This window comes from the organism of the source record quoted next, unplaced genomic scaffold (assembly GCF_019419815.1).
Source record: "Pyrus x bretschneideri cultivar Hongxiangsu unplaced genomic scaffold, Pyrus_bretschneideri_v1 Contig90, whole genome shotgun sequence".
NCBI lineage: Eukaryota > Viridiplantae > Streptophyta > Magnoliopsida > Rosales > Rosaceae > Pyrus > Pyrus x bretschneideri.
Genome location: NW_025999832.1, coordinates 1286022 through 1312073, shown reverse-complemented (window position 1 = coordinate 1312073; position 26052 = coordinate 1286022). Strand labels below are relative to the sequence as shown.

At 38.1% G+C, this 26052-nt stretch overlaps 1 protein-coding gene, 1 long non-coding RNA gene and 1 pseudogene across 2 annotated transcripts; 2 read left to right on the top strand and 1 right to left on the bottom strand.

Annotated features, from left to right (window-relative positions):
• Positions 1–3907: 3907 nt before the first annotated feature.
• Positions 3908–26052, bottom strand: part of LOC103964290 — a 46283-nt pseudogene continuing 24138 nt past the window's right edge.
• LOC103964296 (FT-interacting protein 3-like) lies at positions 7119–10865 on the top strand. Its single transcript, XM_009377217.2, has one exon. It carries the CDS (start codon positions 8363–8365, stop codon positions 10667–10669), a length of 2307 nt encoding a protein of 768 aa, XP_009375492.2. The 5' UTR covers positions 7119–8362; the 3' UTR covers positions 10670–10865.
• LOC103964289 lies at positions 23374–24782 on the top strand. Its single transcript, XR_007255465.1, has 5 exons — positions 23374–23632; positions 23737–23815; positions 23946–24013; positions 24109–24211; positions 24594–24782. It is a non-coding gene; the product is annotated as an uncharacterized LOC103964289 (long non-coding RNA).

Here is a 26052-nt window from a genome sequence, read left to right as displayed (position 1 = left end):
GTAAGGATCATTCTTACACCGGGGATTAGGAGGGATTGCTAAACACTCTAAACTGACTCAAATAAATAAAATTAACCTTTCAAACACTTAAACTCACGTAAAAAGACTCAAACACGTTCACAAGACTCAAAATAGGCTAAAAACACTCAAAACTGCCTTAAAAACACAATCTGGGCAGTTTTGAGCCTAAACACAAACTTGGACGAAAATTGGTTCTGACTTGACTCAAAACTCTTAAAAACACAATCTAAAACATATTTGAACTAATTAGACACTCTAAAATAAATGGGGATTTGGTTTTGGACGAAAATCAAACAAACAAAACAAGAAAGTAAACTAGGCAGATTTGGACGAATTTGATGGAATTAAGTGGATGGTGAGATGGCTAGGAGGTTTTTCTCCACACATGGCATACTTGCACATAATACAATTTCCAGTTGCTTAATCAATGAATTCATGAACCTCAACACCCCAAGTTAATTAGGTACGCTTAAATTAACTCTCAGACTTCCCTTAGGTCATTGAATTGAATGGAATTGGCGCATTGCAATCAAATTATTCCTTAAAAGTTTTCTATATGAAAGCGCATAAAAGAAAGACAATCAAAGATCATTAGATTCTATGGAAACCATAGGTGTTGACGAGGCATTCGTAACTATGAAAGCGCATGATACTTATGCCAAGAATTTACTTAACATGATTGTGACCAACAATCTTAACTACTCATGAATATAAGTTCCCAACGATTAGGTGAAGTTCCCTCATACCCTAGCATCATGTTTATGCATGCAAATCAAGCGTGCACTCTCAATTCATATACATAAACAAGTTTTAATTAAAATAGATAAGTAAATTGAATTCACCATTCATGAAATCACAACTGAAAGTAATCAAATCATCATGCAAATATAACCATGGTTTCGAAATTCCCCCTAGCCAAAGGGGGGATTAGTTCCTCATGCTTGCACAACAAAAAGTATTGAATTTAAACATTGAAATCATAAGAAAGAGTACACCTAAATGCTCAGCAATTCCAAGATGGATTCGATGCACATATTGGCTCTTCTTCCCCCTCCTTGCTGCGGCACAAAGTGTAGGTGCTGGAATTGGTGGTTTTGGATGGTTTTTCCTTGTTTAGAGGGATGGAGGATGGTTGATTATGGTGGTGGAGTGTGGCAGGTTGTGTATGGAGGTGTATGGAGTGGATGGAGGATGAGAATGGAGGCTAGGGTGTTGCAGCAAGGTGTTTTCTGTATAGCATAAGGGGTGGTACGAATTTTTGGCTGAAATTATGCTTATATGGTCCTAGGGTTAAGTAGATTAGGGTTAGACTTAACAGACAAATCCACTTAGGAAGAGGTTTTTGGCCCACATAGTTTTATAAAAGGAATTGTATACCCAAATCCACAAGGATTAGGCCTTGGAAATCAGAATCCCAAAGGGATTGGGCCTAGGAAGGTGGGGCTGATTTAGGGGGGAGGGTTGCTTGGCTTGCAAGGCAAGGCAAAGCCTTCTAGAAAGGTTTGGGGCGCCACTTTTCTAGGGCTTATAGAAAGAATGGGTTTTGTGGCTGATTTGGGCCTTCTAGACTAGGATTCTTCTAGAAATAGGTTCTAGAATTATCCATTTAGGTCCCCTTGCAATTAGGATTAAGACATGATAAGGTTTGGATAGGATAAGATGAGATAAGATTTGGATAATGTTTTGGATAATGTTGGATAAGGTTAGATAAGGTTTTGGATAATGTTTCCTCTTTTGAGCTCCTACCTTATCCACTTTGTCCCAAGCTTATTCCTTCCTCTTCTTATCACATTTCTAGCCTTTTGAAGTCCAAATTCGTCCATCCATGTTAGCCCATATGTAAGCTATCCACATAGTGTCCAAAATTGCTCCAAAATGCACCAAAATGCCCTTTCTTGATACTTTACCCCATAGGACCTACAAACACACGAAATTGAGTTGTAATGCGACATTAACTAAGAAATAATAACGTAAATGCACAAGAATAAGCCAGTTAAGTCGCATAAATATGCTCCTATCACCAAGTATCCTATCAACAATTCTGTGTCTATTCATCGTTTGTCTAAACCATATGCATCTTACATATGTCAGCTATCTAGTGTATCAGTTCCAACAAAATTGTAGGATGCTTTGTCTGACCCTAAGTGGGTTAGTGCCATGAATGTTGAGATGGAAGCTTTTGAAAAGAATTCGACTTGGGATTTAGTTCCTTTGCTGAAAGGGAAGAAAGCTGTTGGATGTAGATAGGTGTTCAGTATTAAGCATAAAGTAGCCAGATTAGTTGCTAAGGGTTATACTCAAACCTATGGGATGGACTATCAGAAGATTTTTGCTTCTGTTGCCAAACTTAATACTGTGCGTGTACTTTTGTCCTTAGCAGCAAATCATGATTGGTTCTTATTGCAGTTTGATGTTAAGAGTGCTTTCCTTCATGGTAATCTCAAGGAGGAAGTTTGTATGGATCTCCCACTTGGTATCAGAATATCTCCTGGAAAAGGTGTTGTGTGTAGATTGCGAAAGGCTTTGTATGGTTTGGAACAATCTCCTAGAGCGTGGTTTATGAGGTTTACAAGTTCAATAAAGAAGTTTGGGTATTTCCAGAGTCATTCAGATCATACTTTGTTTCTAAAGTGACAAAATGGTTAGCTAACTGCATTGATTATTTATGTTGATGACATGATAGTGACCAGTGATGATCAGAAGGAGATACAACGCCTTCAGAAGTATCTAGCTACTGAATTTGAGATGAAAGAATTGGATGAATTGAAGTATTTTCTTGGAATTGAGGTTGCACGATCTAAGCACGATATTTTTCTGTCTCAACGGAAGTATGTTGTTGATTTGTTAGCTGAAATAGGTGTGTTAGATTGCAAACCTGTTGATACTCTGATTGAGTAGAATCATCGTCTGGGCTTATTTTGGATCAAGTTCTTACCCATAAGGAACAATATCAGAGGCTTGTGGGGAGATTAATTTATTTTGTCTCACACTTGCCCTGACATTGCTTGTGCAGTTAGTTTGGTAAGTTAGTTTATGCACTCACCCAATGAAGCTCATATGGATGCAGTAATCCATATTTTGAGGTAATTGAAGATGGCTGCTGAGGCTTGGTTTTCTCCAAGAATGGTCATTTGAATGTCGAAGGGTATACAGATGCAGATTGGGTAGGTTCTATCATTGACCGGCGATCTACATCTGGATATTTTATATTTGTGGGTGGTAATCTAGTTACTTGGAGAAGCAGGAAACAAAAAGTGGTGGATAGGTCAAGTGCTGAAGTTGAGTTCTGTGGTATGTCTCATGGTGTATGTGAGTTGTTGTGGTTGAAAAAATTGTTGAAAGATCTTGGATTTAAACCCAAGGGTGCTATGAAACTCTATTGTAATAACAAGGCTGCTATTCAGATTGCTTATAATCCAGTGCAACATGATAAAACAAAACATGTGGAGATTGATATCGACATTTCATCAAGGAAAAATAGGATGCTGGAATTATTATGTTTCCGTTTGTGGGATTTGAAGATCAACTTGCTGATGTGCTTACTAAGGCGGTGTCTAATAGTGTGTTTTCCAACTCGCTTGACAAGTTGGACATGCATGACATCTTTGCTCTAACTTGAGGGGGAGTGTTGCGAGTTATATATTGGTTAAAGTGTAAATAGTAGTTTGTTGTCCGACATTGACGAAGTCTATATGTAATACCAAATGTAACTCCTATATATACTCCATTTTGGAGATTAATGAATATACAAGAAATCTCAAATATTGTTATACGTACCTATTTTTGGTATTTACCATGTTTAATTTAACTGAAGCAGTAACAAGAATTTTGAACTTATTAATTATTAGAGATGCATCCAACAATTCAAAATTTTCATTGTTCGTAATCGAGTATAGCCACTGCATGGTGTTGATTCAATGAATTATTGCTCGATCAAACTTCACAAGCAATACGAAAGAAAACGAATAACATTCTTGATCTTTGTTTGGTCAGGTTGCATCTAAAGAAAATGTTCCGTCCTAAAAGAATTTGTAGGCAAGCTCTTCAAACCGTGGAGAGAACTGAAAGACATACTCAGGAGAGAACCGAATGACAAATTCCTGGACATGTACATAACTCGAGCTATACTGCTATTTGACAAAATACCGTGAACGTGTACTGTCATGATAACGGCATCCTAATTTGAACGAACTTATGATTCGTGGGATGGCCAAAGTCACAACTTGCAGAAATGCAGTCATTCTATATAGTTCCACTGTAGGACCAACCAGAAGATCTATTTAGCTTTTGCTGTGGTTTTTTCCTTCTCGGATGACGGATTAGATGCGATTGGCTGGTTCTCAACAGATGCAGTTGAATTAACAGGTTTCTTAAACTGAACCAGGATCATTGTCGTGTTGTCACATCCCTCTCCACCAGATGATGGTGCCAAGCACCTTTCAAACACTCTCTCACAAACCACTGACAGTTTACTTTCCTGCATTATCATACGAATATGATATGTCACTCAAATGGTATATATTTGGAAATCTCAGTGAGGTTCGTCAACTTACATGTTTTAATTGTTCCCGAACGTAGTCCACAAGTTGTTGACTTCACATGCAGTCCCTGGAGAGAGCTTGCATCAGCGTTTCAACAAAGTAGCAGAATGTAAAGTCTACGTGTGCATGTTATTACGTTAATGTATCAACAAGAAGTTATTTTTTTTATAGGAAAGTTTATTACAAAGGAAACTTTACCATATCCCATCACAGGCTATGACCAGAAACTCATCATCATCAAAAAGCTCAACCTACATGAAAGGGAAATTTTGAATTAAAAACAGAAATTAGTGAAACTTTCTTCCTTTAAAACTTTGGAAGTCTGACTAGCATCTAGATTATATAACTTGGATCACAGGAATACCTTTCCTCGAAAAAAAATAACACTTTGTTTTGTTTATAAGATTGGTTGTAAGTATATACGGTTCAAGTTTCTCATCCCAATTTCACATCATTTAGTTCTGAAATGAAATGCTGCATACGCTAGTTATGTCGGGATTGGCTGTCACAATCTGCATTTCAACGGGCAACTGTTTGTTCTGCTTGAGTTCCGCATCCCCTGCAAGCAACAACATTTAAATACATGAAATTCAAATGAAAAAAAGGGTTATTTCCCAGTTTCTCCTTTCAAAGGGTAAGGAAATTTTTCGTACCAATCGCTCTCGCCAAGTTCAAACTTCCATTGACCCTCCCAACTTGGATAAATCCACCAGCCTTGAGAATTCTTTCTCATTCTCCATGTCAGGTTTATGATCTTTAGACAAATTGTATGCCTGCATTTAAAACTTTAATAAGGAATCACAGACAAAGTCGGCAGTAAAGCAACACAATGGCAGAAACTCAATTCCTAAAAGCTTGAGTACAAAAGTTGGGGTCGGAGCAGTTTCTTTATACAAGCAACGATAGATTCATCTTTCATTAATCATCCCAAACAATACATAAGTAACATTTGGGTACAATACTTCAGTGACCAAGAAAATGATCTGGAGGTGAATTTGCTTAAACAAGACAACAATAATAACCCCTAAATGGCTACTATATGTACGAAAAATAAACTGCATCATGAGCAGTTTGTTAAGTGAGTTTTACCCAAGTGAAAAGTGCGGCAGACGGGGGATCATAACGATCCTTTTGATGATTTAATCTGACGTTGATATTAAAATGGGAAATTTTATTTAAACCCATTTAACCTCTTTTATCATCCAACTTAAATTTTAAATGTTAATTGTCTATTTTACCCTATTGTATAATTACTATTAAGTACAAAATGAAATTAATAATAAAACTCAAATTTATCAATAAACCTAAACACTATAATTAAACCCTACGATCATTCTTTGTTTATCCTACGTTCATTCTGGCTAAAATCCTAATAGCTCTCATAGAGAGAAATAATTTTTTTTTATTGATGGATGGTGATTTTGAAGTTTTGAATCCTCCAACCAAGGTATGACTCAATTTATGAATTTTTTGTTCGTTTGATTTCAATTTTTTAGAGTGTAGAAGTTACTTTACTGTAATTTTTTTTCAACAAATACAACGAAAGCATCCAACAATGAAAAATGTCCAATGTGAAAGGACCCAATAACTGGTTGAATTGACAAACCAAGAGTTGCAATTAGAAAACCATGATCTGACTTCGACACGATCTGCAATTGCATTAGCCTTGATTGCAATTAGAAAACTATACGATTATGCTCAACCTTGGTTGTTTCCAATAGCCTTGATGTGCCTCTAAATTAATACAGGTCTGACTTCGATACGATCTCCTTTCTTACGGTTCTGAAGCGAAAACCATGATTCCTTTGCATTATCTAGCTTAGTTGTTTCCTTGATACTAGGACTAAGAATATAAGTTATTTTCAAATTTCTACCATGTGCACAAAAAGAGTTAAATGAGCAGTGATATTAGAGTGAAAAACTTGTACTCAAAATACCAGGGGCGTGTGGATCAATTTAAGTAACTTCGAGGGCTAGAGAATGTAGCCACTAATAATATTGTGGATCTTCAAGATGATTAAAACATCGAAGTATTTTTCGACACCCATGGACCTCAATTTGTGTATTATGCACGAAACGTATTGCTCAAGACCCCTCAAGAATGATTCTTGAGAGGAAGACAAAAATAAGCTTCAAGTCTTTAACATGAACATTCTCTTAAAATTTCATGTACTAAACTAGTATTTCCGATTTCACACTTTAATTATAATGCAATTTGACTCTAAGATGATTTACTGTCATTAATAATGTTTAGTGTTAATTAAGTTCTGTCCAAATTTGGGGTAAATTTTTTTTACATATATTTGGACTTCATTTGAATTTCACAGAAGATGGTGAATTTTTTTTTACTAAAGCTTATAAGTAGGTTGCAATGTCTATGAACATGACTAGGGTTTCCCTTGTGGCACCATTTGGGCAATGTTTTAGTTCACGAAAAAAAGATGGCACGTTGATCGGTCCAAAAGTGCCGATTATCGATCTGGTGTTGCAAATTGAGTTGGTGAAGTGGAGAATTCACGGCAGAAACTCGATGGTTCAAGTGCAACGAAGTTATGTGTCTAGGGTTTTTGGATGGAGGTTTGAACTTGAAGACTTCAATGGTAATAGGGGGTTATCAATTGGTGGATACCCTTCTACATTTTGATGTAGGTGCTTCTAGGCTAGGATTTACTCAACAAAATTGTTCTGAGTTCAGATTAAACTCTGCGTTTAAACATACATTGTAACATGTATTAAATGTTGTTCAATTTTGGTAACAACTACATGACTACATGCAATGGTCCTATACTTGACTTTCTGTACCTACAAATTGTGCTTATTGTACTAGATTTTGAATATCCAGATGAACTTTTTTTGTGCATGCCTGAAGCACGATACTAAAGGGCAAACAAGTGGGTGCAAAGATAAATCCACGTATTGAATTGAGTTTATGAGGGTATATTAGGTATTAAATTTGAGTTTAAAGAAACATTAATAGTTTAGTTAAAAATCAAATGAGTGCAAAGAGTAAGTTGGGTGTAAAAATATGTTAGATGAGTTTAAATAAAATTTCCTTATTAAAATTTAGGAAGCCCTTACCAACACCATTTATTTCAAATGGTATATATATCCATCATTTAATTTAAAAAAAACCAAAATGTACAGAAAATTAAGAGAAAATAAAAACCATAAATTACCACGACACATTTAATTCAGTAACTAACGAATACATGCAGCAGATATTCGCTCCCTCTCTCTCTTCCTACTTTCAAAACCAAATCCAATGCATATTCTTTAATTTTATTTCTATTTTTATAAAAATCTTCCCACATTTAATTAGCCTTATATTTTCCATTTACAAATCTCCTGAAAACCCTCCTCTTTATTTTTTTTTTCATTTTTGAAAATCCTTAGGGTTTATGTTTTAACTCACCAAAATCCATTGCTCTACCTTCAAGAGGCTAGACTATTTCTTCTGTATCTTTCCCTGGCTTTCAATACAATCCTTCTCCTCTGCGGTAATTTTCCAATTTCTAGTCTGTTTTCTATTTTTATTTTTTTTCACCAAGAATTTGTACTTGATGATTTTTTTATGTATTTTTCTCAATGATTAATGATTGTGTTGTTTTCATCGCTGATATTCTTAAGGGTTTTGGGTAATTCATGGTTTCTTGAAATCAAAACCCTCTAAGGATTTGATCTTGTTAATGTTGCAATGTGCTTCTAATGCTTTTGTAATTTAGTTTTTTGTATAATATTATTATTAATTTTTGTTATTCATTTGGTTCTAAAACATACATAAATTCTTGCAGTGCGAAGAAATGGCTAAGCAGAACACAGCAAAAGAAGATTTCTCCCTAAAGGAGACCTCGCCGAACATCACTGGCCGGAGGTTCTCCACGGGCCCCATGACCTCCTTTGATCTTGTCGAGCACATGCAGTATCTCTATGTCAGGATAGTGAAAGCCAGAGATTTGCCACCTACCGCAGACCCTTATGTTGAACTGAATCTCGGAAACTACCGGGCAGTAACAACACCTTTCAAAAAAAATCCAAACCCCGAATGGAACCAAGTGTTTGCTTTTTCGAAAGACAGAATTCAAGCTGTTAGTATGGAGATTTTGGTGAAGGACAAGGCTGTTGTTGGACAAGGTGGTGATCATGGAACCATTGGGATGTTTGGTTTTGCTATGGCTGAGTGTCCTAGTAGGGTTCCGCCGGATAGTCCATTGGCGCCGCAATGGTACATGCTGGAGGATCAAAATAAGGCCAAGATTAGAGGAGACCTAATGCTTTCTTATTGGATTGGGACGCAAGCAGATGAGGCCTTTCCAGATGCTTGGCACGCTGATGTTGCATCGGTAAGTGGGGATGGACTTTCGAGTACTCGTTCGAAGGTTTACCTTTCACCTAGGCTTTGGTACATGAGAGTGAATGTGATTCAAGCTCAGGATCTTGTGTTAAAAGACAACAACAGAAAGCAAGCACCGGAGTTTTTTGTGAAGGCTCAGTTCGGGAATGTGGTTTTGAGAAGTGGAGTCTCGACGGATAAGAATTTCAACCCTACTTGGAATGAGGATCTAATGTTTGTTGTTGCAGAACCGTTCGATGATCCTTTGGTGGTAAGTGTGCAGGAGAAAACGAATAACAAGGAGGAATCTGCCGGGCAGATTGTGATTCCTTTGAGGGATGTGGATAAGAGGATAGACGCTACTCCGGCTACTCCCAAGTGGTATAATCTTGGGACGGTTGAAGTAGTTGAGGGTGTGCTGAAGGAGGTGAAGTTTGCGAGTAAGATCCAAATAAGGGTGAGTTTGGATGGAGGATATCATGTTCTTGACGAGCCAGCTCACAGTACTAGTGATCTTAGGCCAACTGCAAAGCTTCTTTGGAAGCCTCCGATCGGGATTTTGGAATTGGGAATCTTGAATGCAAATGGTTTGTCACCAATGAAGCCTAAGAATCGTGTTGACGCATATTGTGTAGCAAAATATGGGACAAAGTGGGTGCGAGCAAGGACGGTTGTTGATTGTTTGTCTCCCAAGTGGAACGAACAATACACATGGGAAGTCTATGATCCATGCACTGTCATTACCATTGGAGTTTTCGACAATGGGAACTTGCAGGGTGGGGATAAACTGGGCATGGATTTGAGTATTGGGAAGGTAAAGATCCGTCTATCTACCCTTGAAACTGGTAGGATTTACACGCATTCATATCCTCTTGTGGTTCTACAACCTACTGGGGTGAAAAAGATGGGTGAAATCCAACTGGCTCTGAGATTTTCATGTCCGTCTTTGCCTAACATGCTTCACACATACACACGGCCTCTGCTGCCTAAGATGCACTACATTCTCCCACTGTCTATATATCAGCTTGCTAGTTTACGACACCAAGCTGCATTGATTCTCTGGTTGAGGTTGAGCCGGGCTGAGCCACCACTTAGGAGAGAGGTTGTGGATTACATGTTAGATTCCACTGCGCATCTGTGGAGTTTTCGAAGAGGCAAGGCCAATTTTGTCAGGATCATCAAGCTATTTGATGGATTGGTCATGATGTTCAAAGGGTTTGATAAAATACGGAAATGGACTAACACCATTACCACGGTGCTTGTTCACGTTGCCTTCACGGTCATGCTTTTTTTCCCCGGTCCGACAATTTGCTTAATGTTTTTATTGCTGTTGCTGAAAGGGGTTTGGAATTACCGGAAGAGGCCTAGACAAATTGTGCACATAGACACAGAACTGTCACAAGCATATGGCGTACATCCAGAGGATTTGGACGAAGAGTTTGATACTTTTCCAACAAAAAAGACTGGTGATGTTCTGAAACGAAGATATGATCGTCTTCGAGGCATTGCAGGGAGGATTCAGGCAGTGTTGGGGGACATAGCGACACAAGGTGAAAGGGTGCAGTCTCTGCTGAGTTGGAGGGATCCAAGAGCCACAACTTTATTTATGATCTTCTGTATTATTGGTATGATCCTATTTTATATCTGCTCGTTGAAGTTGATAGTTTGGCTTGCAGGAGTTTATGCAATGAGACATCCAAAATGTCGGGATAGATTCCCTTCGCTCCTGCAAAACTTGATCAGGAGGATGCCGGCAAGATCAGATAGCATGTTGTGAGGAGAGCCTTAATCTTTTGTATTTCAATCAGTCGAAGTTTATCTATGGACATTTGTTTTGTGTTTAGTTTCTTCTTCTTTCTCTTTTCTTTACGGAACAGTTGGCAAATGTTGATCATGTTCTCTAATAAAGATGATTTGTATGCTATAAGAAACACTTCTAGCTATGTTCTGTAATGAAGCACTTCTTTTTTCTCTGTCGAAAACCTTGCCACGATGACTTACATAGTTCCATGCTATATGAAGCACTTCTATAATTTGATAAAGACGAAGTACCCTAAAATTTAGAAGGGACTGGACAAGAAATCTCAAACTCTTATACAGCAAGAAAAAAAGATTCTCAGGTTTCATGGATACCTGAAGGAGCAAACTAAAGGAAGAAGACTCTAAGGTGATTTGAGAATGAGAGTGATTGGAGCTTAAGAAGATACGGAAAAAGAGAAAACTTTACTCTAGTATTGCATATAAATAAATCTTCCTTAACGTTATGGCACTACAGGTCTTGCATTGATCCCAACGAAAATTGTACCGATAGGGATATCCGCAGACAGGGAACTGGCATAACTACGACAATATATTCCATAGGTAAAAAATTTCATTGAAACTGCAGCATACCTCACCCTTCCTGGATATTACGGAGCGAGAATCACCGGCATTGGCAACAAGAACTTGTTTGTTCCGGATAATAGCAACACAAGCTGAACTGCCAGAATTTGGTCCATCAAAATCAGAATGAGGCCCCTGGCATCAAACCCAAATACTTTTCTTTGTGAAAATAGGGTTACATAGTAAAATTTTTAAAGAATAAAGCACACCAATCAAATTCCAAATATATTTGACATGGTGTTAAGGCTAATTATCTCGAACTGTCAATGACAGGTAGTTAAAGATGATTCACCTCATCTTAAGTTTGATAAGTGTCAATCATGTTAAACTGATGAAATTAGATGAAAATTTTCGTGAAGGACGTCAAAGCTTGCGAAAACATTGCCATGATGACTTCCATGCTATATGAAGCATTTCTATAATTTAATAAAGACGATTTGCAAATACCCAAAAATTTAGAAGGACTAGGAAGAAATCTCTAACTCTTATACAAAAAAAAAGAAAAAAAAGAAAAAAAAAAGATTCTCAGATTACTGTCTCCAGTCTCCACTAAAACATTTGTGCATCTGGTGATATGGTTTCCAAAAGAATGGAGAACTATTGAAGTATCTATTATTATTGGTGGTAGGGTTTGTCTAGTTGTCATTGTTTAGTTGGTGATGGATAACAACTCATTGTCATCTTACTTTCGGTTAGGGTTAGCTGCTTGTTTGTTTACTTTAGGCTTATTTAAGAGCAATATTCCATCATCATGAAAAGCTAGGTATTAGTTTAAGTTAGAGATAGTGGAGGTCAGGTCTTCACTCATGCTTGCTGAGCTGCCATCCCTGTCCGCACCATTCCTCCACTTTCTTTCTTGTATTCCTCTCCTATTTATGGTTGATCTTGTAAACTATTTTATACATGATATATACATAAAATTGTCCATATGGTATCAGAGCAGTGATTCCTCTTGGACCTGCTTTTGTGTTCTTCCGAAAAACCCACCAAATCCAAACCAGTTGAGCCATTATGGCCATACCAGCAGAAAAAACTTCAAAAAACGAAACCATGGATACCAATCCAATTCAATGTTTGAGCTCTGTGCTTCTAAACGAATTCAACTACCTGCCCTGGTCACGAGCTATTTCTCTCGCTCTTGGAGGACGTGGAAAGCTCCCATTCATTCAAAAGGATGACATCATCCCCGAAACAATTGCACCGGATTATGCAGCATGGGTATCCCAAGATCAACTTATCATGTCTTGGCTGTTAAACTTTATGGAACCAAAGATGGCTGAGATTTTCAGCTACTCAGTATCATCTCACCAACTTTGGAATTCCGTACGAGACATGTATGGAGATCTAAACAATGCTGCGCGAGTCTTTCAGCTGAAGAAAGATCTTACGGAATTACAACAGGGAAATCTCTTTTTTGTTCAACATCTTGGCAACTTGAAGGCCAAACGGAATGAATTGGATCTCTACAGACCTCATACCACGGACACAACCATTCTTCTAAAGCGTGCTGAAGAAGACAAAGTGTTCCAGTTGCTTGCCAGCATTGGACCAGATTATGAAGACCTTAGAAGCCATCTCTTAATGACACCTGAACTTCCCACTTTACAGATGGTCTGCAACGTTATTCAACGTGAAGAAGTAAGAAAGAAGGTCATGAACGCAGACATGGTCGTTGGAGAATCAAATTTTAGGCCATCAGAAGCAAGAGCCTTCACCTTCTCCAGACCATACAAGGGAAAACGACCAGACTTAAAGTGTTCTCACTGTGTGAAGATAGGTCGTACAGGTATTGGACACATAAAAGAGAAGTGCTGGATTCTTTATCCAGAACTTAAACCTAGGTTCAATGACGATGGAAGAGCACCAAGAAACCAAATGAAGCCTGCCTACACTCCTAGAGGAAATCTTGTTTGCGACAATGTCTCCAATAATGTGATAAACTCTTCCTCTAGTCCCATTGCTCTCATAAATGAATTCGCTAACTTATTGCAACAGAAACAAGGAGCAACAAATCATGAAACTCATTCAGCCATGCTCGGCAAGTTTGCTGGCTTCCTCGAACAATCAAACTCAGTGTCACAAAATGACATACCAGGTATTATTGCAACTATCTCCACTGCTTTGGATCTTAGTAGTAGTTGTGATTTTTGGATAGTTGACTCAGGAGCTTCAGATCACATGACTAACGATGCATCTTTACTAAATGATTTTCAAAACTTTTCCACTCCTTCTTTTGTCTCCGTAGCTAATGGCACCAAAGTTCGTATAGTAAGCAGAGGGAAACTCAAAATCTTCTCGTGTAACAAAGAATCCCTTGTCATGCATGTCCCTTCTTTTCCTTTCAAACTATTGTCAGTAGGAAAAATAACACATTTGCTAAATTGTCTTGCAATTTTTTCAACTCACTATGTGATTTTCCAGGACCAAGTTTCGAAGGAAACGATTGGTAAAGGATTCTTCCTCAATGGACTGTACTATGTCAAATTCTCTTCAAGTTTCCCAAAAAGTTTCTACGTAAACTCAAGCACTGTAAACAAGGAGCAGCTGTGGCACATGAGATTAGCTCACCCTTCTTCACATGTTATGTCTTTTCTTTTTCCTAGTTTCTGTAAAGTGATTCCAGATTGTGAAGTTCGTCAAAAATCTAAGTTCACCAGGTTACCCTTTCCCCACTCTCTCTCTAGAGCTACCAAAGCCTTTGAAATAGTCCATTCTGACATTTGGGGACCTGCCACCTTAGAGTCCTTTGATGGTTACAGATTTTACATATCGTTCATTGATGATTTCTCTAGAACTACTTTTGTGTATTTACTTAAATTCAAACATGAAGCTTTCCAGTGTTTCAAAAATTTTCATAAATTAATTCAAAATCATTTTAACTCTAAAATTGGCATCTTAAGGTCTGATAATGGGTCTGAGTACACTTCCAAAATCATGACAACTTACTTAAGTGAGCATGGAATTTTGCAACAAACAAGTTGTGTAGGAACGCCACAACAAAATGGCATTTCAGAAAGAAAGAACCGAGATTTGCTTGAAAAAACACGATCACTAATGTTACAAGCAAAAGTTCCAAAGAAGTTCTGGTCTCAAGCTATACAAACCGCTGCATACATCATCAATCGCCTTCCTAGTAGAATCTTGAAGTTCAAATCTCCTTACCAAATTCTCAAGGGGAGAGAAATTGACATAAGTCATCTCCGTGTGTTTGGATGTGTATGCTATGTGCACATTCAAACTATTCACCGAGATAAACTTGATCCAAGGGCTATCAAATGTGCATTCGTAGGTTACTCAACTTCCCAAAAGGGATACAAATGCTACGACTCTAAGACCAGAAAGGTATGTGTATCCAGGGATGTGCGTTTTGATGAAACTCAATCCTTCTTTCAAATGCATGATGATGAACCTCAGGGGGAGCTCTCATATGAAGTGTTTCCTACCCCTCTCTTCCTTGATGATACAAGGCTGTCAACACCGCAAAATGAAGCTGTTGAGATAGAGCCAGCTCCTGAAAGTATGGAAGCAGATAATGAAGAATTCATTCTCGAAAGGAGAGAGCCTCAACTTGAACAACCTCCTCCTCCACGAATGAATCCTTCTCGAAACAGACAACCTTCAGCCAGGCTTGATGATTTTGAAATCTACACGCCTAGACATCCTATTGGACAAATGGTTTTTCATAACAAGAGCTCTCCATCTCATGCTGTCTTTGTGACCAAGTTATCCCAAAATTCTGAGCCTCGATCCTTCGAAGAGGCACACCAATCTCCTGTATGGAGGCAAGCCATCCTTGAAGAACTGAAGGCACTTGATGAAAATCAAACTTGGAGCATTGTTTCTCTGCCAAAAGGTCAACGTGTGGTTGGGGCAAGATGGATTTATAAGACCAAATTTCACTCAGATGGAAACATAGAACGGCACAAGGCAAGGTTAGTTGCAAGGGGCTTCACACAAACCTTCGGAGTAGATTACAAAGAAACCTTTGCCCCTGTGGCAAAGATGAACACAGTTAGAGTGCTTCTTTCGGTGGCTATCAATTCAAACTGGTCTCTATATCAAATGGATGTAAAAAATGCCTTCCTACATGGAGAGTTAGAAGAAGAGGTATACATGCGACTATCACCTGGTCATGAACGAGAGAAGGAACAAGGAATAGCCTGCAAGCTTCACAAGGCTATTTACGGTCTCAAGCAATCTCCAAGGGCTTGGTACTCAAAACTTAGTTCTGTCCTTATGTCATCCGGCTTTAAACGAAGCAATGCAGATTCTTCAATGTTCACTAGGATTGGTACGCATGGAAGATTGGTGGTACTTGTTTATGTTGATGATCTTATTGTCACGGGAGATAATCCAGAAGAAATAACTGCCCTCAAAGCCACATTACATTCAACCTTCAAAATCAAAGATCTTGGCAGACTTCGATACTTTCTTGGAATCGAAATGGATCAATCTCCAACTGGTTTGTTTCTAAATCAACAAAAGTACGTTCTAGATCTTTTAGAAGAAGCAAATATGATGCATTGCAAGCCTGCCAAAACACCACTACCAACAAATTTCAAGGATGAAACCTCAGGCATCCAGCTTGAAAATGCATCGGAGTATCAAAGGTTGGTAGGAAAACTTATCTATTTGACTATAACCTGACCTGACATTGCTTATGCTGTTAGCTTTGTCAGCCAGTTCATGCATTCTCCCTCATCTCATCATTTGCAACTAGTTAAAAGGATCTTTCGATACTTGAAAAACTCAATATCTACTGGGATTTTCATGCAAAACAACGAACACTTCACCATTGAAGGATACACAGACTCTGATTGGGCAGGCAATGTCCTTGATCGCAAATCCACAACTGGTTACTGCACTCTTGTTGGTGGTAACCTCGTTACGTGGAAGAGCAAAAAGCAATCTGTTGTAGCTCGGTCAAGCGCAGAAGCTGAGTACCGTGCAATGGCATCGACTGCATGTGAACTAATTTGGCTAAAGAGGTTGCTACGTGATCTTGAAATCATCTCCTCCAAACCAATTTTTATTCACTGTGACAATCAAGCAGCAATGCATATTGCTGCCAACCCCGTCTTCCATGAACGTACAAAGCACATCGAGGTTGACTGTCATTTCATTCACAACCAAGTTCAGTCCAAGCTATTACAAACTGTATTTGTTCGTTCCAGTGATCAACTTGCCGATGTGTTCACCAAGCTTCTGCCTTCTGCACAACTTGATCGTCTTCTCTTCAAGCTTGGATCCAGAAGAACTCTCAATCCAGCTTGAGGGGGAGTATTGAAGTATCTATTATTATTGGTGGTAGGGTTTGTCTAGTTGTCATTGTTTAGTTGGTGATGGATAACAACTCATTGTCATCTTACTTTCGGCTAGGGTTAGCTGCTTGTTTGTTTACTTTAGGCTTATTTAAGAGCAATATTCCCTCATCATGAAAAGCTAGGTATTAGTTTAAGTTAGAGATAGTGGAGGTCAGGTCTTCACTCATGCTTGTGTTGGAAATGTGCCCTAAAACCAATCATATGATGATACTTTACGGACATTTCAAACTAATGTAGTTTAAAGGGCAAAGATTATTGTTTGAGCCGTCTAATATAAATGTTATATGCTTAAACGATAAGTCCAAGGAATATGTGATTGGAAGAATGCGATCTAAAGAAGTTAGATTCATGAGACCATTCTTTCGTTGACACATCCTAAACGTTCCTGATTATAGGATTGTCAATTGGGCATTGACAGTCCGTTAAGATCAGTACGTGCTATGTTTTCTCTCAGGGAGAGTGACTAGTCTCGAGTCATTGGTGTGTGTGACATCAAGACAAGTACGTAGGTGCTCAATAGAGAATGAGTTCACTGAACACGATCAACGAAGAGTTCTCATATTCATGTCACATGAGAACTCATGGTTGGGATAATGCAAATTAGTCTTTTGACCTGAAGCATCACAGTTGTCTTGTGGTTAGGTCCTTAATCTTTGATTATGTCAACGTCACTCTATCAGGGTGTCCACGGCATCGTTGGGGTTAAGCCACTTAGCCATGGAGGCAAGTGAATGCGCAACAAGGGATCTCTAACCTTCAAACTGTTTGAGGGAGAATACTCTATGATATGATTTAGAATCTCTGGCCAGAGTATGAATGAGATGTTGGAATGCGTTCCAGATCACATTCAAGGTAATCATATAAGTACAAGATTCACATTGGATAGTAGACATGAATAAACTATCAAACCAAACAATGTGGTCAAGAGTATTGTATTAGAGAAAGACCGTATTGCATTTGTAATCCTAAACTGAATAGGTTCTCCACCTCTTCTGATTAGGTTGGGTAACCATGATATGCTGCTAGGTGTCACTCATGGTTTGTGGAAGCCCTAAAAGTGTATTATCACTAACGGGAGAATTGAAAGTAAGTTTCAATTCACAATCAATTTGAAAGAGTTTGAATCGCCCACTGCCTCGCTAAAAGGAACCTAATGGATCGTACATCGTGTAAGGTAGAGATTGAAGATTCAACGGAGATGAGTAAGAATAATTAAATAGTTTAATTATTTATCTAAGGCTAGGATTAATTAATATGTTAATTAATCAAACGAATAAGTTCGTTAAAGACCTCGGGTTAGTTTTGGGCCGCAAGGCCCAATGGGATTTGAATGTCAAGCCCATTAACTCAAGTTGTATGACAACTTGAATAAAACAAAGGGCTTGAAAGCCCAATAAACCTATAGGCTAGCCATGTGTAAAAGAATAGGGCTTTTGGTCCATTAGGTCACTTATTTGAAGGGACTATATAAAGGACTTTATAGCCTAAAATTTACTAAGGGTTATTTTTGGGGAAAGGATGAGAACACAAGCTCTCATTTCTCTCAAAAATTTTGGCCAATCTAGAGGGGAATAGCTAGCAATCTTACTTCCTCTAGGTCACTCATTTCTTCTACAATATACCTTGGTGTGGAGACTTAGAGGTTCTCAATTTTGGGAACTTGGAGAAACCTTTTCATCCATCCAAATCCATGGATCTAAGATGCAAGGAATGAAGGCCCTCTCTTTGGGTGATTAGCCTTTGCTTATGCAAAGAGGAATCTACAAAGGTATTGATTTCTCAACTCACTTTGTTTTGAGTTGAGTCTTGATTCACCTATCTACTAGGCTTTGAATTTCATGGGTAAATGTTTTGTTTTAAGTGCATACAAGCATGATTCCGCCTTTAATTGTTAATTGCATGCTATTGATGTTGCTTAAATGAACATGTTTTTCACAAATTTTCCTTCAGCTTGCTGTGCTGCCATCCCTGTCCGCACCATTCCTCCACTTTCTTTCTTGTATTCCTCTCCTATTTATGGTTGATCTTGTAAACTATTTTATACATGATATATACATAAAATTGTCCATAAGAACATAGTACAATTGTTAAATGTAGCTTAAGTAACTGCTGTGTAAAGAGTACCTCCTCAGAAGACCACTGATCAACATGGTCATTGACTGCACTACTCTTAGCTTCAACACTCTACAGAGAAAAAAATGAACCCTTCTATAAGACCAGAAACTTTGTCTATCTTATCTCCCAGTACAGCTAATTCTCTCCAGCCTCTTTGTCTGCGCATCATCTCATCCATCCTGCCTCAGTTAAAAGCAATTTCATATGACAAAGTATCTCGTAGATAATCATATCTATCCAAATTCTTCCTACCCCTCATTACAACTTTCTTCCACTGATTGTGTTCCATCATTGCATGCCCTCAATCGTGGTTGCCATCTCTATTTTTGGGACTTTTAATAGAATACATGAACACAAACATCCTATAACTCAATGATAATAAAAGAAAAAGAACGAGCATGGTATGTCAGTATGAATTATGTGCAAGGTGACTTATCATAGGCGCATTAACAGAATGGAGCAGTGACAATGACTGGCAGTTGTTGTTGAAACGTGACCGGGTTTGAAGTTACTAATTTGTTTACAACTTATTATGGATGCGCTGGAAATTGCTAAAGTGAACATTAATAATACAAGGGGTTAAGTAACCTGAGAAAAGCTTTCTGCAGAGAACTGCCTAAATCGCCTGCTAGATATGCTTCATCCTTGAGTACCTGTCGATGGAGATACTTGGCGCAGAAATTTGCCACTGCTTTACCTGCAAACCCATCACTAGTGATGATAAGGCCTCATCACATAGTACCAACCTATAAAAACTTAAAACATTAAGGAATCCGATCTCACTAATTAAACCACCTCCGTCCCTTCTTTTGTGGGGCTACGAGGTGGGAAGAAACAAGAAAGGTTCGTAACTGAAAAATACAGGAAATATACAACAAAATTTCCAGGGTTTTGAGGACTAGCCTTTATATGGAAACCTTGTGCAAAATGTGGACATTCTTATAGGAATTTTACCACATGCCAAAGTAGGGGTAAAAATAACACAAAATACTTGCAAGAGAACAAGGTTGTTGTAGTATAAACGGCTCAAACAATGTCGTTTTCCGCTGGGATTATTTAAAACAATTTATGAAAAACCCTAATCCTAGTTAATTATCTGAAAGTAAAGATTGGAAAATGTTGATTTTGAATTTAAAAATATTAAAAACGAATTTTAATAAAAGTAATTTAGAGAAAATAACTAATTACCAATTAAAAAGGAAACAAATCAAAGAGAGAAGATTTTGAGAAACAAATTTGGAAAAGCACCAGGGTGCTGCCGTCACCTTAACAATCCTACGTAGTTCTTCTAATTCCTTATGAATTATACATGCATATTGAAGGTTAGGTTTTCCTAAAGTATGCCCTACTTGGAACCCCCAATATAGAACGTATATCTAACATGCAACCCGTTTGTGGCGTCCAAATCGAATGTGAACATGCAAGACTCATTAAGTTTTGTGAAAATCTTTTGAAAAACCATATAACTCCTAAGACGCGTCGTCCATCCTAAGTAGTTACACACGTTAACCACAAGAAACCTTAGTCAATTTTAGGGACAGCCCTCCACCAAAATTGCATCAAATTACTTTTCTAAATATTCTAATAGTCGCGAATCACTAAGACAAATCGATAGTTTAAAGCACAGTGATTAACAATCCAAAACTTGCATGCATAAATTTAAGAAAATTAAAAAGAGACTACATATTCTTGCTAAGGATCATGAGGCCACCCTAGCAAAAAGGATTGGTTACGCATATTCATAATTAAAATCAACATAATTGTATTAAACTAGAAAAAGAATGAAAATACCTGAAAGTATAAGTCTTGAAATCTCTAAGCTTTAGCCAAAATATTATTCTCAAAAGTTGCATACATTCTACCCCAAAAAACCCTAGGTTTGCCATAAGGTTTATTTATACAACTCTAATTAAAATCCTCCTAGTAAAAGGTCTTAGAATAAAACTAGGAAACCTAAAAACTTGAAATAAAATAAGAAACATAATCCTAAATTAACTTGGTAAATTCGTCTAGAAATCTGTACAGCCACGTTTTGGACCCATATCAAGTCCAAAACTGGCCCAGAATAGCTGGATTTAAAGCTTGGACTATTCTGAATACTTCTCCAGAATGCCACAAACTCATATGAGGTCATCTTAGGCTCCAAAAATGCAATTCAAACCCAAAAACGTCACTTTCCAGCAACGCGCACTGCTTCTTTATTAAATCGCCAGAAAACAACCACTTGGTAGAAATTTCTGAAATTTTGACACAAACAAGATAAGGAACACACAAACGTCCTCCAATTTGAATCACTCCAAAATTCGTCCGTTTGGTTACGTTTTGCTCCAGAGGAAGTCGAATGTCCTATATTGAAAATATAAAGCAAAGTATCAAAATTCTACCAAAAGAATTACCAAATTATACTAAGATTAGGGTAAAATATATAATATAGTATTGACTCATCAAAATACCCCCAAACTTAGCTTTTTGCTTGTCCTCAAGCAAAACAAAACTCAAAAACAAAAATAAAAACTAACAAACTAAAAACTTAACTAAAACTAAATGACAAAAATTTTCACCTTCAAAGTTGCAATCCATAGAAAATGTTAAAAATCAGAACATCTTTTCAAAAGTTTCAGCTAATCCCACCATAAAGTCTAAGCCATTTAGAACTGATTAGAAAAGAATTCACAAACTTCTTTTGGTGTAAAGTGAACCAATATAGCCAAGGAGACTCGACTAAAACCTTAACCCTCGTCCTTTTATTCAACACTTCACACAACTCGACTTGAAACATAACTATCATTTTTTTTTTCTTTTCGATTTTTTTTTTTTTAGTAACAGTAGTGGTCGTGCAATGTCAGTTCACTTAAACTTTCGATCGAACCCATGTAGCCAGCTTTAGGCCAATGACTCCCAAACCACTAGGGCTTTAGGGCACTAGGTGTAGAACATCTCTAAGGACTTAATAACCCGAGCCGAAAAGGCTACGAAACCAACTAACCACCCTGCCCCATGCCAAAGCTCTACCGTTTGACACGAGAATCATTGCTGATTAGGCAGGACTGGCCGGTTATTAGGCAAAGCCTCAGGTGGAACAATTATTACTTTATTCATAACACATACTAAACTTTACTTTACTAAGAACAAAAATTAAAATACACTTGGACTAAAAGTGTGACATCCCACATCGCCCAGGGGAGTGATCCTTATATGTACATTCCCATCTCTACCTAGCACGAGGCCTTTTGGGAGCTCACTGGCTTTGGGTTCCATAGGAACTACGAAGTTAAGCGAGAAGGGGGCTAGAGTAATCCCATGATGGGTGACCCACTGGGAAGTTGCTCGTGAGTTCCCAAAAACAAAACCGTGAGGGAATGGTAAGCCCAAAGCGGACAATATCGTGCTGTGGTGGTGGAGTGGGCTGGGGAAGTGATCCGTCACAGGTCGGGATGTGACAATTTGGTATCAGAGCCTAACCCTGGCCGTGTGTGTGCCGACGAAGACGTCGGGTCCCTAAGGGGGGTGGATTGTGACATCCCACATCGCCCAGGGGAGTGATCCTTATATGTATATTCCCATCTCTACCTAGCACGAGGCATTTTGGGAGCTCACTGGTTTCGGGTTCCATAGGAACTCCGAAGTTAAGCGAGAAGGGGGCTAGAGCAATCCCATGATGGGTGACCCACTGGGAAGTTACTCGTGAGTTCCCAAAAACAAAACCATGAGGGAATGGTAAGCTCAAAGCGGACAATATCTTGCTATGGTGGTGGAGCGGGCCTGGGAAGTGATCCATCCCGGGGCGGGATGTGACAAAAAGTAAGTGTTCAAATCTCACTCCCAACAAGCCATGTTGATGTGAATGTGCAAATTGTCAAAGTATAACTCATGAATTAGTGTCTAAGCAAAGATAAATAGAAAAGACTAGTGTGGATTAACCTTCACCATGTCCATTTGTTCTAACTTTTAGATTAATCTATGGATATTAAATTAAAAAGAATGAAAATTTTAAACTGACACAAAAATTAAAAATTAAAAATTCTAATTCCCACCTCCAAACTTAAATCACACATTGTCCTCAAGGTGTGGAAAATAAAAGAAAATACAAGAAAATAAAGAAACAACCCTACAAAGAAAATTAAATATGAAAACGAAACCTAACTAAACCTAACAATAATTAAAAGATACGAATGACAAACAACAAAAACGAAATGAAAAGTGACAAAATAAATAATAAAGAAAGAAAAGAAAAGAAAAGAAAAGAAAAGAATGCACCTGGTTTGAAATTGAAATCCATTGTGCAAGACCAAACTTGGGCCTTGGCGAGATGACACACGGGGCCTATTATGTAGCAATTGGAGTGGAGCATAACCCGCAAAAGAAAGGTCCAATAATAGCACAAAAGCTGCAAACCATACAGATAGCACACGTACACTTCATACACGCACCAAACCTAAGCACCGGCTTGTGAAAAACATTGGATTCTATGCATCTCGAGCCCAGAGCCAAACGGCTCTCCTCACTTCAATTCAAAAACCCATCTCGGAACAGACATTGGAGATCCCAGATTTGTACATGTGGCAAGTATCCGTGCTTGAGCTCCTTATGATTCCAAATGAAAAGCCATAAATGTCTCATTTCTTTCATGTCTTGGTGCATTTAGAAACGCTAGGTTCTTCTCTTCATTTCTCTCATCCCTCTCTTTTTCCTCATTTCTCTACAATGGAGAACCAAAGCCGCTCCTCCATCTCAGTTCAACAGCAATATCTTGCCGTGCTATCTGAAAATAGGAAAAATATTACCATAACTCTCTCATCCTCACACAACCTAGCCTTCATCCGTGAAACTCTTTGCCATTTTCTCCATTGCTCTTGAGTCTCGTTCATGGAAATCATCATCTGCACTAGATCTTAGTAGCGAAACCCGGAATCCCAAAGGTGAAAATCTTTCCTTGCTGCCATTTAGGTCCATTAAACTTATTTTCCCAGAAAAATTGAAGAACTGACACATGCGTGCATTTGTTTTCGGTGAGAATACTTAGATCGACAACAAGAGACGTACCAACACCCCAAAAGTTCACAAATCCATGGCTGATCATCTTGGACTCCTTCGCTCCGCAAGTAAAACACATTCATCCCTAAACTGTTGTTCTGATGTTAATTATCTGTCATTTGTGTTTGGGATCAAAAGACGAAGGAATCGAAAATCCATTCATTTTTTTGAGTTAAAATGTGTGTAAACTGCTCACAGATCTGTCGCTTGAAAGGTAGAAATCGGGAGCAGATCATCTCAAACCCACAGACCCGAGCATAAGAAAGGTAAAAACTCATGTCGTGAAATGCTGAGCTCTATATGGCTAAGAATGGTTCAATGTGACTACATAGCTTAAATGTCCGTCTCTGTGTGCATGTAGGTGGCTCAGATCGAGTGGAAATCCGAGATGAAGAATGCTCAAGCTGTAGATCGATTGAGTCAAAAAGGAAATATTAACTGTCAAGCTCCTAGAATTGCAACAGGTATAAAACTCATCCCTCTGTTCCTATTTTGAGCAACAAGTATGCCTTCAACGCATTTTGTTTCTGTGATATTCTGGGATACTTGTACAATTGATAACTGGGACTTGTCAATGCTAAAAACAATAAAATGTTGATCTGAATGTTGATGATGACATCGGGCTGTAGACACCTTCTCCCCGTGATAGAACTTCATGAAAATCTGAGAACCCCAAAACATGTGTATGAGCCATTTGGACTCGAACTGTGCCGAGGACAGAGAAAGAACTAACCCCAAACTTAAATATTGGCATCCTTGAATGTAAAAAAGAGAGATCCCAAAGAGTAATGGGTGATATACGGACTATTTCCATTGGAACTCATACGCCTGATTGTTCTGTTGCAGGAAAATACCCCAGATCGGTAAAGGAAGCTAGATGACAAAACTATTGGCATACACTGAAGAATGGCAGCTTAGCAAAAGAGAGAGATATAACATTCTGTCTCTGCAATGTGAATCACAGATGTGGTTGATGTTGATGATCTTTTTTGTCTTGTTTGCTGTTTGCAAGTCCAAACAATTACCTTAGCACTACGTTCTGACTTTCCGATTGGAGTTTTAACACAAGTAGATCGCTACCCAGGGTAGATACCGAAGTGTTGAAAGCAGAGATAGAATATAGAAAATACTATCAGTAAACTAAAATAAAACGAGTAAAACAATTTTTTTTTTCTTTTAAAGAAATGATAACCCAAGAAATTAAATGCAGCTAGAAACTGAAAGTAATAAAAATGAAAGAAAGTCAAGAAAAAGTTAGAGAATTGGGTTGCCTCCTAGTAAACGTTTCATTTAATGTCTGTAGCTAGACGAAATAGAAGCCCAGTGATTAAGTTGCTGGATCATTCAGAGTCATTGACTCACTTGCACTGAACTTCCTTAGGAATGGCTTTAGTAGATACTTCTTGACCTTGAGCACATAACCCCTGCCCTCTGTTTCAATGTCCACGTTGCCGTTTTGAAAAATTTGCTTAACCATATAAGGGCCTTTCTACTGAGACTCTTGTTTCCCTGGAATTAATAGCCACGCCTTTTCACCAGGTTGTATTTTCTTAAAATTTTGGCTGTCTGGCAACACCATTCTATGTTTTTTCTTAATGTCTATCGGCTAAACATCATGCAGCACTCTTTGCTGCTTTGTTTTGGACCGATGCAATCATGAATGAAATTTGGAGGCTTTATGGATAAATGGTCAGTTGATCTAGTCATAAATTTGTCACGAGATAAACCATCTAGTGCATTAACACGCATGCATTCTTACTTTTCTGATGGCCGTTTGATCTTCGACCCATAGTGTTAAAGTTCCAGCTTCAACGTCAATAAGAGTACGGGTTGTAGCCATGAAAGGGCGGTCTAAAATGATGGGTGTTTTCAAATCCTCATCCATGTCTAGAACCATAAAATTCTCTGGCAAAAATAAGTTGTCCACCTTTACAATAACATCTTCAATGACCCCTCTAAGATAGGTAATTGAACGGTCAGCCAATTGAATAATGCTGGAAGTTGGCTTTAGCTCACCTTTACCTAAACGTTTAAAAATAGAATAAGACATTAAGTTTACACAAGCATGATGTGAAATATTCTAACACTCAAATTAAAACTCTATGATTATAGTATATGAAAGTAGGGATTGTTTTAGGCCGGGGATTAGAAGGGATGCTAATCTACTCTAAACTGATTTAAAAACACAAAACAAAACTTAAAAACACTTAACTAGACTTATATGACTCAAAACAAACTAAAAAGACTCAAAACAACACAAAACAATCAAATAGACTCAAACTAGACACTAAAGGGTGATTTGGAC